The sequence below is a fragment of the Schistocerca gregaria genome, chromosome X (genome assembly GCF_023897955.1).
Source record: "Schistocerca gregaria isolate iqSchGreg1 chromosome X, iqSchGreg1.2, whole genome shotgun sequence".
NCBI classification, from domain to species: Eukaryota; Metazoa; Arthropoda; class Insecta; order Orthoptera; family Acrididae; genus Schistocerca; species Schistocerca gregaria.
In genome coordinates, this window is record NC_064931.1 from 150,468,907 (window position 1) to 150,483,355 (window position 14,449).

The window sequence follows — 14,449 nt, forward strand, 5'->3', positions numbered from 1 at the left end:
TCAAAAAGTTACCCCAGTCTTGGCAGACTGTTGTAAATAGTGAAGGGGAATATATTATTGATGTATATAAACTCTGTTGTGTGTGTCTAGTGTTTTTATTAAACTTACAAGAAAATGCTATGATCTTATGCACCGATCCACTACATATCTACTCCAGAAGCCACTCCCTCCCTGGGAACACCGCCTTATTGTAGGTACCTTCAGTGCTCGATGGGAGGATATGTGTACGTCAGTGACACTGAGGACTATGCCAGCAGTAGCCTATTACTGGCAAGGCCACCCAAGCTGGACAGGCATGTAGCAGCAGCAGCAGCAGCAGCAGCAGCAGCAGCAGTACTAGTACTTCTGCAGCTGGTGCTGCCATAAATTCTGCACATGCTTCAGGGACCATTGTTAGACACAGCAATGGAGCATTGTGTGTTTCAGAGATTTGGGGCCTAGGCTTTGCAGCCTGGTCTGCGAGAAAGATGCACACCTGTATTAAAAAAAAAAAAAAAAAAAAAAATTCAACCTCAATGTGTGCTTTGTGCTGATAGAGTGAATGGCTGCTGAAGTAAAATAATCTCAAGTGGGCAAGCTCTGGGCCAACTGCTCCCCTCCTCTCAACCCCCTCCCAGTTGCACAAGGCTTGCTCAAGCACGCAGGTATATGCCCGAGTCGATATTTGTTTCTCTAACGGCTTGTGGGATCCCTATGGAACAGACTCAGTTCACATGTGCTCCTGAAGTGACGGGTGTACTGTCAGCTAGTATCTGCACCCACTGAACAAAAGAAAGTTTGGTTGGTTTTTCAGTCCGAGTAGTAGTCTGCGAATTACAGTAACGGCATGCTAGTCATCCATAACACTTTTATCATAAAAAAGAGAGCATAGGGAGCCTTTGAGAAGTCCTTTCTGTATTCACAAAGTTTATTGCTGGGGTCTGGAGGAAGTATTAAATGACTGTAACAAAACATTTGTAATTGAAACTGCCACGTCACAATAAGTATGTATCTAAGCTTCTGGGATACAAGGTGTTCCCTGATCACCCTGTTGTGGCTGAGGTGCATGACACCTTTAACTTCTGTAAAGGCATTGTTACCTACTCCGTTGTAGTGAAGCTGGACCCTGAGTAGTTATGTGAAGAATGGAAAAATGTGGGTGTCATGGAAGTTCTCAACTATATGAGGAGAATCAATGGCACATTGGAACCAACTGCTTTTTTTATTCTAATTTTCAGCATTCCAGAATTACATTCATACAGATTCTAAAGGCTAATGTCTTGTCGATGTAACCACTCTCTTCTGTCATTGGCTGTTCATGTTAGTAACTGTCACATCCTGCCCTCTTCTTGATGCCTTACAGCTACTTCATTCTAGGCTATCCTTGTCCTTTCTTTCCCAGCACTTTCCTTTCAGAATATTAATGATGAAGGTGCTGTGTCTGATGACATGTCCAATAAACTTTATTTTTCTGTTTTCTATATTTGCTTTAACATTTGGGGCCCCGAGCCATAGCGCATGAAGCTCTACCACAAGGCCTAGCTGTTTTTAGCGTATTTTAATTTACAACAACTCTTAAATGGTTTTTGTTATAGTAATGACATTACCCTTATTGAAAATCCTGAACTTTTATCGTTTGAAGCTATGTATAATACTTCGTTCTTTTAATTAATATATGCTTTCATGAAACTTTCAATTATAGCATTGTTTTTGAAAAGAGGAAAAATTGGTCAAGGATATATGCACTTAATACTCGGAAGGAAAACTACATTATTTTAAACAAGAATTTCAATAATTATTTATACTGCTTGTTTTATATACAGTAACCTCCTTAGTCTTTATTTTAAGATGCAATTTTGGTCTTTGTATGATAAATGTTGAAACAGGGTAGTTTGCACAATACTAATGTGCATTCACTACACTGGTAGCTTGTGTCTTTGTGCCACACTTTCCCAGTAAGCTTTTTGCATCCCAGAGAACACATTACACATTGTTTTTGCTTCTGTTTCTTGGCTATTTCTGTCTCGATGTTTTACAGAAAATGGTTCGAGATTTCTGGTGTCTGCGAGACCTGCAAAGATAGTTGTCATAAACTGTGATGTTGTGAGGCATTTTCCGGTTACCTTGTTGTACAATATACTTGAATTTATCATGACTTCACAGTTCGATGCTCAAAAGCCCTGTATGATAGTCATTGGTCTGATAAGTCAACACAACTTGTTTTTATTATAGTCCACCACACAGGCTGGTTTTGACTTCCCTCTGTCTCTCTTATCAATAAACATCACAATCTCAGCAGTGTGCCTTGTACTCATCATGTGCACATTTCTCCAACAGAATGCCAAGATATTTCCTTTGCGCCTAAAAATTAGTTCACCTAGCTGAAGTTTCAGATCTTTTATAACAGAAAGTAATCCCTGTCTAGATTTTCTTGTAGCTCCCGCAAGACCAGTTTTGCAGCTTCCAGTTCTGAAGCAAGGACTGGATTGGTGTAGTATCTTTCTGTAAACAAAGTGTAACCTTATCCTGACAGGTTCCCAAGCAATGTCTTTACGAGTGTCACTGTGTCAGACCTCTCACCTGCATAAACAGAAAAATTCCAGACATAACATGTCTCTGACAACATGTACAGTTTTATACCATATTTATTTGGCTTCTGTGGCATGTACTGCTGGAAATACACATGGCCACAAAATATGCACATGCAATGTAATGTTTTGAGAGTGTGTGTATGCGCGCTGGAAATTAGCAGACACAATATTCAGGAGGGGTCTCACCTTGTGCAGTGGGTCATAGCCAGCTTCTCCTTTTTTCTTAGCAACTGAATTGTCACTGATGTGAAAGTTTCTCTAAATAGAAAGAAACCTGTCGTGGCTCAGGATGTTTCGACAGAAATTAGATGACACAACAGGATTTTTGGACCAGTGCTCTCATATATGGGGTCTCTCACGTACACACATATGGACTACAATTGCCATAAACTTTCTTATTTCTATGAGAGTAACTCCTTTCCACTTTGATACCGAGCTGGTAGGGGAAAGGGAATTTGTGCTTTATAATTTCCTTATGATTTGTTGTTCCAGAGTGTTCTGAGAATGGATAGATATTTGGCACATGATCAGTAGTCGTCCAGCCTTCTTCAGAATCGGTCGGCGCAAAGTTCTCACACTCACCCTTGGTCGCCCACACGCTTCAAGTGTGGTATCAGTAGTAACAATGGCAGTACATGCTTGTGAAGAACTTTGACTTTCGCTCTCCTCGTCTGAATCTACCATAGAACTAGTATTTGCAAATAAAATCACTTACTACAGTAGTTACGCATTGAAAGCTCTTTCAATTGAACTCTGAATAAAAATAATGTGTGTTCTGTTATCTTCATTCCTTACCAGAAGACTCAGACTCTTCTTCTTGAATATAGTCTATGTCATCATCAGAATCAAGCAAATCATCATCCTCCGAAAAATCAATATCAGTTTCTTCAAACTGACGCGATAACTCACGAGCGACTTCATCATCCGTCAAACCACACTTCCCCATGACGACACAACTGAGCCTGCACGCGGCAGAATATTTCCTCTCGCAAAGCCTCACAAAAAAAAAAGTGGGTCTCCCTTGTCCAGCATGCCCGCACCGTCATGCCTCCCAGACCATTGGGGGCCCTACGAACATTTAAAGGAAGGAAGGGGAAGATCGAGCATACGCACCCGTAAAATCACGAGCATCAGATTTTCAGGCTGGTCAGGTGCACCCATATTTCTATGGGCGTTAGCTTCTAAGTGTTAACATTCTTCCTCTTTTTTGTTCACCCCCTTAAGCCTTCCAACCTGGTTTTTCTTTCCGTCAGCCCATTCTTGTCATTTTATTTTATATTCACATTTCAGCAGCTTCAACTCGATTCCTTTCCAGTTTACGCAGAGTCCAACTTCCCCTTCTCTGAGTGTACTCCATGCAAATGATTTTACAAAGGCTTTTCTGACATCTATGTTCATATGTTTGCTGGTTAAAATGTTTTCTTAGTCATAAATGCCTGCTTTGCAAATACTATTCACTTCCATTAAGCATCTATTGTCCTCTGTGATTTTACTACTGAGATAACAAAATTGTTTCACGTGCTCAGTTCTGAATTCATCGATTGTATATTGTTTTTAATTTCTCCCATACTTTTCCAAACTACCATTACTTTTGTCTCCAGTTTTCTCAGAGTCTGCAACTATCATAATGTCATCAGCAAATATAATACAATCCTTTTAACATTGGCTTTTATTCCCTTTGTCTTCTCCTTCATGATTTGAATAGCTTCCTCAGTGAAGAAGTTAAATAAATATCTGGATTGGGGGACATCCTTGTGTAACTCTTTTTCTAATCTTGACCTCTTCCTCTATTTTATTGATGTTCATTTTTGTGCTTAGGTTCTCATCCAGATAATTAGTCATTCTTGTATCCTTCCAGTCAAGTCCTTTTTTTCCATACTTGTAAAGAGTAGCTGCCAGTTCACATTGTCAAAAGCTTCTTCTAAGATAGTGAAGGTAAGGTGAGTTGTTCTATATATCTAGCCTTCTCTCCAATAGCACTCTCAAGGCCAAAATTGCTTCTCTTGTTCTCTAAATCCAAACTGGTCCTCTCCAATATACTTATCTACTTTTCCTTTTATCATGTTTTTAATTATATTAATTAGTATTTTGGAGGCATGTGATAGCATTAGCTGTGTTCAATAATTAGTGCAGTCAGTTGCCTTTCCTATTTGCGGTACGAATGGTCCTGCACTGTCTGAAGTCTTGTGGCATTATTCCTTTTTTGTAGTAGTCTTTTTGTTGCTCTGAATAAGTGGTCTTCCGTGTTGCTTACATCATTTCCTTCAGCAATTCTGCAGGAATGTCATAAACACCAGTTGCTTTTCCTTCTCTGAAGCCTCAAAGGGCATGTTCAAACTAATGTCTCATGATTGGAGGACCCTGAACTTCTCTTTCTCACTCATTGATGTCTTCAGGTTACTTTCATTCGTGAAGCTCTTATCATGATACTGGTCTTCTATGTATTTGTCCCAATGAGCACATATCTCATCATAGTCTATCAGTAATATTCACTCTTCATTTTTTACTACTACTACTACTACTGCTGCTGCTGTTCTAGTTTTGTACTGAAGCGTTCTGCTTTTCTTATAAACTTGGTCCTGTGTTCCCTATTTCTGATCGTCTTCTGTGCCTTTGCAACACTTTTGGTCCATTTACCTTTTTCTCCTCTGCATTTGATTGTAATTTGACTTTTAATTCTTTTGTAGTCGTCCACATTGATTTCCTCCTTAAGCTTGTTGCTTTCTTCAATTAAATGTAGTATTTCTTCTGTCATCCAAAGTTTTCTGGGTTTCAGTTTTCGTTTTCCTAAAGCCCCATTTGTTGCTTCTATTATCCCCATCTTGATAGTATTCCAGTGCACTAGCTCATCATTTCCACTAGCTATTTTATTGGTTCTGTCTTCAATATCCATATTTATTGCTTCTTCTTTCAATCATTCTACTCTCCAGATCTTTGTGATAAAGCTCTTGGTTCTTTTAAATTTATATGTTACACTTGGCTAATACAAGTGCATGGTCACTATCAATGTCTGCACCTAGATAGCTGTGGCATGCTTTGATCTGATTGCTTTACCTTTGCATCATTAGCATATAACCTAACTGAAATCATCTTTCGTGTGCTGCTTCCAGAATTACCTGAACATATACACGCAGGCTGTATCCGTCTTAAAGGTGTCAAAAGATTTAGTCACACTGCTACATGTGAAAACAGGCTCTTTTTATTTGTTAAAAATATGGTTTTTATTGTTGTTATTCTGAATGATTGTAACATTCAAATAGCATTTTCAGTCAATATTCTCACAAAACGTGTTATTTTTGTGCAATTAAAGCTTAAAAGCAATTAAATTTCAAGATTTGGTCATGTGATTGAAACTGCGCTGTTGTTATCTGAATCTTTGGTGACATAACAGGCTAGGAATAGGACGAAGCTATATGTGTCTTATAGGACTGTTAGCCAAAGTTACTAGTGTTTTCCATACTTTTTTTGCAAACATTTGAGTTATTTGGTGATGGAAAACATATTTACAACTTCAGTGTAACAATGGAAAGGAATTTTGTGAATGCCGATTGTGGAAACATCCCAAAAACTCTGACGCACTTATGGTCTCCAACCACTATTTTTATGTTCAAGGAATAAGAAATGTGAAAACTGCATTGCATGGTGACTGGCACAGAAGGACTGTGACACATTAATAAGTCACTGAATTGAAACTTCCTGGCAGATTAAAACTGTGTGCCGGACAGAGACTCGAACTCGGGAACTTTGCCTTTCGCGGGCAAGTGCTCTACCGACTGAGCTACCCAAGCACGACTCACGCCCCATCCTCAAAGCTTTAATTCCGCCAGTACCTCATATCAGCGCACACTCCGCTGTAGAGTGAAAATTTCATTCTAGAAACAACCACAAGGCTGTGGCTAAGCCATGTCTCCGCAATATCCTTTCTTCCAGGAGTGCTAGTTCTGCAAGGTTCGCAGGAGAGCTTCTGTGAAGTTTGGAAGGTAGGAGATGAGGTACTGGCAGAATTAAAGCTCTGAGGATGGGGTGTGAGTTGTGCTGGGGTAGCTCAGTCAGTAGAGCACTTGCCTGCGAAAGGCAAAGGTCCTGAGTTCGAGTCTCAGTCCGGCACACAGTTTTAATCTGCCAGGAAGTTTCATACCAATGCACACTCCGCTGTAGAGTGAAAATTTCATTCTAGTCACTGAATTGTCTTGCAGCTGAGGGACTCAGGAACTGAATTATTTGCTCGGACCATGCTGGAAAGCTTTTCTAGGGCAGCTTGTGGAAGCTTGCAGAATAAAACACAGTGGAAAATTTTTCACTCAGAAGATAATTCTGATTGTTAATTGCTGTCATTATTGCCAGAACCAATACTGTTCTCCAGGTGCCCTTTTTTTCAATTTTAAAATTTTCAGTCAGTGTAATAACACATGGGAAACTGCAGAGCACCATTACATTTTCATTCAACATCTTTACATATTGCAGTTTTACTGTTCCTCCAGGTCATTAATTTAAACCACTGGAAAATTTTGTCTATAAAAATACGCAGTCAGTGCAGCAGGACTTAAAGTATCTGTTGTTCTACTGTATGTGTAACTGTTACTGAAACACTATGAATTAAAAGTGCTTAAGCGAGACTAATTTTCATTTTATCATAATGCGCTGGTCTTACGACAATTCCTCATAGGTTTGAAGCAGTGCTCGATTTCTCTCTTTGTCAGAATCGTACAGCTTTACAACAGGCTCAGTAGAGACACTTGGAAGTGGAAAATTATTATCTTCAATGACTTGTTTGGAAAGAATCGTGCTCTTAACTTATTAAATGATTTCTCAGAATCTCCAGAATAAGAACTGTGTAAGGCATGAAATAAAGTTTCTTAACACCATCCTTGTGACTCATCACAAATTCATTACGTGTAAAAGGAAGTTAATAAATGAAAATACATACTAAAAGAGAGAGAGAGAGAACAAACTGAATGAGGATTGATCTTACGAATGTTGTGTTGAAAGTCCAGCATGTTACCTATTATACTGCATGTGACATTGTGTTCATATGGAGTGTTCACTTACATCAGAATGATCCTCACAAAAACAAACTCACATGACCACTATCTCATTTGGATCTCTACAAGTAAGTTGGAACCACATTTTATACATCTTCTCATTCTTTGGAACACTCAAAATACAACTTTTTAGGAACGAATTGCAATCTATTTTCGAAATCATAAATTTCAAAACAAGAAATCGCTGTAAATGAGCTTTGTGACAAGAGGAGCAGCGTGCTAGCCAGTGATGTCACTGGCATCATGTAACTCAAATGCAACATTCTCGCAGGCTTTCAAATTATTTGAATTTCATTTCAGTTCTTTCTTTCTTTCTTTCTTTCTATCTTTCTTGTTTCATTTCTTTGAAATACTGAGTCACTAGGAAAACAGCATGTGCTGAGCATAAAATTACATAATTATCATGTAAGATGATTTCCAGAAAGTGGTCAAATACCTTATTTTGAAAGTTCAGTTCACAAATTGGGCAACTCTCGTACACTTTCTCCAAAATTTATAAGCTGCTCAAGGATTACCCAGTATGGTCTAGGAAGTGAAGAGTTTATAATGAGAAATGGAAACTTCAGGAGTTGAAAGTTAAGAGAGACATACCCTAGGGTAAGCTAAAAAAGCTTTCAAAGCTATGCAACTTCCAGTGTTTGCTACTTCTTTTACTTCAGCCCTCAAGAAGCCAGTTGCCAAATGTGATACCTCCACGCAAAGCAAGGTTAGAGATGCAAGTGTCAGTAGTTGCACTTGTCAGTGTACTTGTGGGGAGGAAAAGCTACAGCAGAATCCGAAATCATTCAGAAGCCATTGATGTTGGTCTTGGAACCATAGCCACAAACTGCAGCACACTATGATAAACTCACTAAACCATCGTCTCTGCCTGTGCAAGAAACTCCTATAAGTAAGAAAGTCACACAAAAAGTCATTCAAAGTGAAAGCGAACGGCAGCAAAACCTTTGGATTGGTGAGCACTCTCCCTTTCTGATGATGGTTTTACTGTCAAGAATACTTTTATTCACATTGAGGAACTGGAGAGCTGAGCACCATCTAATGTTCCACCTGACCTCTCAGGTAAATCACTGCTGCCTTGGAGGAACAAGGAAAAGGACAACCTTCGCTGATCAATGGTTCCCACAGTGCAGTAGAACTTAAATGGGTACCAATTGAATTTGGCAGAATTACAGCTCCCAGCTCAGGAGAGACCATTGTGCATCTGCTTCAAGAACCTCATTTCAAAGTCACTGACATGCCTACAATAGGGGGTTACTACACCTATAGGAAGGGTGATGTTACTGGAGACAGGGCTAACATTGAAGTGGCTGTTTTCATTGAAGACAGATGCCATTTCTCTCCTGTCCCTCTTACCACAGCTATACGAGCAGTTGCAGTGGGCAGATGAACCAACAGAACTGTCCATTTAGATAGTATCTGCCATATGAACTCTGGTCAGATAACACACTTTTCTACAACTACAAGGTCATCTACAATCATTAACATTCGTTTTTGCTCCCCAGCTATTGCAGATGCAGTTCAGTGAGAAGTGGCCACAGATTTGCATTACATCAACAACTTTCCGATATGGATTCACATACTGACTCACAGTGGTTGACAGGATACCACGAAGATGGATGCTTCCAAGTGCAAATTGATTGCGATAAAGTCAGTAGCCCTTCTTTGAACAATAGGAATGTACCTAGGAGATGATGAACCATACCACATGTGTGACCTAACAGGCTGTCATCAATTTCATTCACCCAGTGTAGCAACATCTGTATATGATGGCCTGTCCCTTGCTTCAATGATGAATGTCATTCAGCAATCAGAGCCAGGTGTGTGGCTTTGCAGCAGTTCAAACACCATGCAACTACAGAAAACCTTTGTGACTTCAGAACTGTGAGAGCACAAGCAAGGCAAGAGATAAAAGAACAGAAGAGGAACTCCTGAAAGGAATTCACTACTTCCATTGGTTGGTCCACTTTCACGGCATTAGTTTGGGACCCAATCAGCCAAATTTCAGGCAAGGGTACACCCCCCTATATGGCCTTGTAGAGACTTGGAGTGGTGGCTGCATCTAAAGACATGGCTTAGGTTTTAGCTAAACACTTTTTTACCATCACCGCATCATCTGGACAGACTCCTGGGTTTCAGATGTCCCATAGGACAGTGAAGATGAGGAGACTCTGCTTTTTTGTGTAATGAGATCTACAATGTTCCACTCTCCATGTGGGAATTTGAATTACCTCTGCTGCAGCCAGACACTGCTCAAGGACCCTATCAGATTCATTGTGTCATACTCTGTGATCTGTGCCGTGGAGCCAAAGGCAAGCTCCTATCTTGTTTAAATCAGATCTGGTATGATTGACAGTACAGAGTCACTTGGAAGGAAGCAATATTAATTTCTGTATGGAAAATAGGCAAGGATAATGCCAGTCCTAATAGTTAGTGGAGTGTAGCCCTTACCAGTTGTGCGGGTAAGACTCTTGATCACATGGTTAGGCACCACTTTGTCTGCTTCCTCAAATGCCAGAGGCACCATGAAGGCATTTGGATATTGACTGGAGCCTTTCAGATCAGTCCACTGCAAAGTCTGTGTGTAGTGGCTGCTGAACACCACTCTAGATTTGGCAGAACCTCTTGGCTCAACTGGCACTGAAAAACTCAGCATTGCCTCAATCATTGGCATTTAGTGTGGCAGTCACCCTAACATTGAGCTGCTGTTCAACAATTGCTCCCATGTGACTAAATCATTTGAGATATGTGCTACTGACTGTTTCTTTAATCTGGATATGTCAGACCTCCGAATATACAGCTAAGTATGGGACAAATTGGTGCCTTGGTGTGTTCAGATGCCCAACAACTGTATTTTATTGAATTTTAAGTATGTACCACAGTTTTATTGTTGTTTATACAGAGTGATAGCAGCAAAGGAATATCTAGGTTGTTAACTGTTTTCCCTGATAGCATTTTTAAAGCGCATCTTCTGGAACAATTTACAAATTATGATGCAGACTTATGCAGCATGATAATCACACTGGAGTGGATTCAAAGGCATCACAGTACAAGGTTTCTCGTGTGTTCAGACTTGCTTGGTGTGCTACAAGCTGTCCATAAAATGTACGCAGTAGACTACTTGATTCAGCTCATCTACGACTGTATACAGTGGCTCCAATACCATGGCAAGGAGGTAATCTTTTGCTAGGTACCTGGGCACCCCAGGATACAGGGAAGTGACGTAGCTGAGAAAGCAGCCAAATTAAGATGTTGGGATGGTGGTGTATATCAATGTGCCATCCCCTTTCGCGCCATCACCTCATTATCTGAGAGACAAATTATGCATCAGCGGGAAACTGAATAGTTGGAGATGGTGGAAAACAAACAGCTGTTACTCAAATTGACCACACTGGCATGGTGGACTTCATGCCACCCTCACCAGTGGGAGGAAGTGCTGCTCACCAGACTGCACATTGGACATACCCCTTTAATACACAGTTTCCTCCTCCCACAAGAGGATCCACCACTCTGTGAAGTATGTGTTGTGCCGTTTTCAGTCCAGCATATTTTGGGTATCTGTGCAGTGCCCTGTATCAAAATAATAATAATAATAATAATAATAATAATAATAATAATAATAATAATAATAATAGTAGTAGTAGTAGTAGTAGTAGTAGTAGTAGTAGTAGTCGTCATCATCCTGAAGCCACTGTACATGCATAAGGGTTGGTACTTTGTCCCATTGGTGGTAATTCCCTTTTATGTTCCACTCGCAAATGGAGTGAGGAGAAAAATTATTGCATGTATACTTCTTTGCAAGCTCTTAACTCCCTTATTTTATCCTTAGAGCCCTTACATATGTGAAAATGTTGGAGGGTATGGAATCATTCCCTAGTCTGTTGCAAATGCTGCATCTCTAAACTTCGTCATAGCTGTTTGCTAAAATATTGGATGAATTCAACCAAGGATTCCCATTTAATACATAAAGCATTTCCATAATGCTGATTGAACTGGCCAGTAACTATCTAGCCCCAACTCTGTGAGCTGCTTCAGTGTATATTTGTAGTCTGATCTGGAGGGGTTGCCAAACACTCAAGTTGTGTGCAAGAATGGTTTTATCAAGCGTTCTGTACACTGTGTTCTTTGTAGGTGAGCTACATATCCCTGAACTCTCACATTATATTGTAGTCAGCCATTTGCTGTCCCTATAGCTGACCTTATGTGCTCATTCCATTTCACTTTGTGTTACGGTGTTATTCCTGGATTTTTAATTGATGTGACTGTGGCAAACAGCACACAATTAATATTGTATTCGAACATTAAATAAATATTTCTCTTACATTAAATTACACTTACCCACATTAAAGCAAGTTGCCACTCATTCTGCCAAATAGAAATTCTGTCCAAGTTATACTGTACTCTCTACAGTCACTCAGTGACACTTTTCCATACACAATAGTGTCATAAAGAAACTACTGTGATGTAAATATAGCTCAGTTTATTTGTAGAATGATCTTGCACCTGCACGTGTGGAATCCTATCACTGTCATGGCTTTGTGGCAGCCAAGGACATTTCTTTCTATTAGTTACAGCACAAAGTCCCAGATTGCTACCTATGCTATCTGACAGATCATTTACATTTACATATGCAGAGAATAGGAGCAAGACTGGCACACTTGCCTGGGGCATTCTTGACATTATCATTCTCTCTGATGAACACTCCCTGCAAGTAGACTGTACTAGGTTCTATAACTCAAAAAGTCTTCAAACCAGTCACGTATCTGAGAACCTATGCTGTAAAGATGCAAGCCACACCTGTGGCATAAGATGCTGTTGCTGTATAATTGTTGTGAAAGGTTTGTTGGCAGACATCAGGTTTTAACAGGCATCATAGGTGTGTTTATATTTGAGCGGAACTTGTGGAAATGCAGAACTATAATTGTTTGTAATATGAGATTTTTATAATAAATTGTTAAACCCAAGGTATTAGACTTTTCCTGTTGTAATAGTTACTGTGCTCTTATTTGTAGTATCAAATCAGCTGATAGAACATCAGAGTGAAGACACTGACAACATTAACCAACCTTGCAATGGTGATGCCACTGAAGATCAATTGTTCACTCTGTGTGTTGTCAATCCAGCAACTACATCTGTTGTGTTTAAAATACATGCGGACCTTGTGCCATTTGAATTACCAGGTTAGTTCCAGAAACTGTATAATTTAGTACTACTAAAACATATTTTTAATTAATTTTGTGTATGTTACAACACACATTTTGCCTCCAGCAAAGAGTTCAGTACAGACAGGAAAATAAATGTTTGTGTAGGGGGACAAGTTTAAAGTTAATAGTCAGCAGTAAGGTAAAGTAACATTTTGTAAAAGCTATCTGTGGATGCCCTTTGTTGCAACAGTACATTTGTAGCATTAATATTTAAAACGGGTTTTATTGTCTTTGGCACTATTTGAGATAGCTGATGAAATGGTACTTACTGAAGATGATAGTTTAGTGTTATATTGTCTTTCAGTGGAATCATGGTTTAACCAACATAGTTTTAGATGTTATTGTTAGTTGTACATGTATTGGGAGATCTGTGCAAGTGCTTTAATAAAGTAAACACATTATCAGTAGGACAAGAGTTATGTTTCAAAAACGTATCTAATGATAAAGTGTCAGATTCATGTACTCCATGCATGCACGAACAGGTTCTGTAAGTAGCGCAATAATTTAGAATAGCATTTTATGTGATTCTGGCAATGAATATAATTGCAGGTATGTTGCAAATTGTTTTATGATAGCTTTGATTTTATTTTAAAATTATTTAATTTCTGTTCAGATATACTTCTTGTTTTGGGCTATTGATTAATTCGCATAGTAAATGTAAACATGTTGTCACCAAATGACACAGTGTTTGTAGCTTATTTTCACTCATTCCTTGAAGTGAAGTGTTTCAAGGTGCAGACTGAGCAAGTTTGCCGTGTGGATTTCAGTGGTATAAGTGAATTGGCAGCTAGTGCTACTTTTAAGGTGCAAGGAAAGTTTTGCATACAGTCCCAGTTTTTTTAATGTATGGTTATTGTGAACCATTTCTGAAACAATTCCCCCACCCCCAAATATGTTTAGATAGATGGGTGCAATAATCACCTCATACCTATAGGAGATCATCATCCCTATCACATGGGGCAAGATTAGTAGTGTAGGCTGTAAACTGAAGAGTGAGCAGCACTTGTGGTGAGGGAAGTTGTCCTTCCAAGAAGAATGCTAAAACTGCTTTACTGGATGATCAAGAATCAGTTTCTTGCAAAGCGTTGCAGCATGCGGTGATTTTTGTAGATTCTGTTGGTGTGTGTTTATTTTGTTGCAGATATTGGGTACTAGTTCTGTATATCCCATGTAGTGTTAACACTTTTGGTGAGAAATAAACACTCTCTGTATCATCTGTGGTTTGGAAGGTGCATTGCAGAAGGGTCAGTATATGTTTGTGAAACAACTTGTAGTTTCTCCTTGTGATGCAGTGGGGTAGTGAGAGAGAGGGAACTAGTTTGTTTGCTCTTCAGTTTAAAAATTGGTTATATTTGGGTAACACTTAATGACTATGAAGCCTGTTGCAGCCAAGTAACCTGTACAATTTTATTAATATTGTGGCCATCTTAATGAAGGATCGACAGGTTTTTTCATGCAGCTTTCCATCGTGATCCTCATGGGATTATGGAAATAGCTATGATTTCCCTCTTGACAGACTGTGACAGGTGTACCTTCATCTTCAAGCATCCATGTTTTGCCATGAAACTCTGTTGCAACTATTTGGTAATAAAACTAGGTTCTTTGCGCTTCTAACAGTGCTATTCACAAAGTGAGA

General features: G+C 39.3%; 1 protein-coding gene across 6 annotated transcripts in view; it reads left to right on the forward strand.

The window, feature by feature from the left end:
• Positions 1 to 14,449, forward strand: part of LOC126298839 (ubiquitin carboxyl-terminal hydrolase 15-like) — a 157,545-nt gene that overhangs the window by 111,815 nt on the left and 31,281 nt on the right. For all 6 annotated transcript variants that reach the window (XM_049990325.1, XM_049990322.1, XM_049990323.1 and 3 more), the window contains exon 13: positions 12,622 to 12,789. In XM_049990325.1, the coding sequence (XP_049846282.1) occupies positions 12,622 to 12,789 (168 nt within the window). The remainder of the gene's footprint in view (positions 1 to 12,621; positions 12,790 to 14,449) is intronic.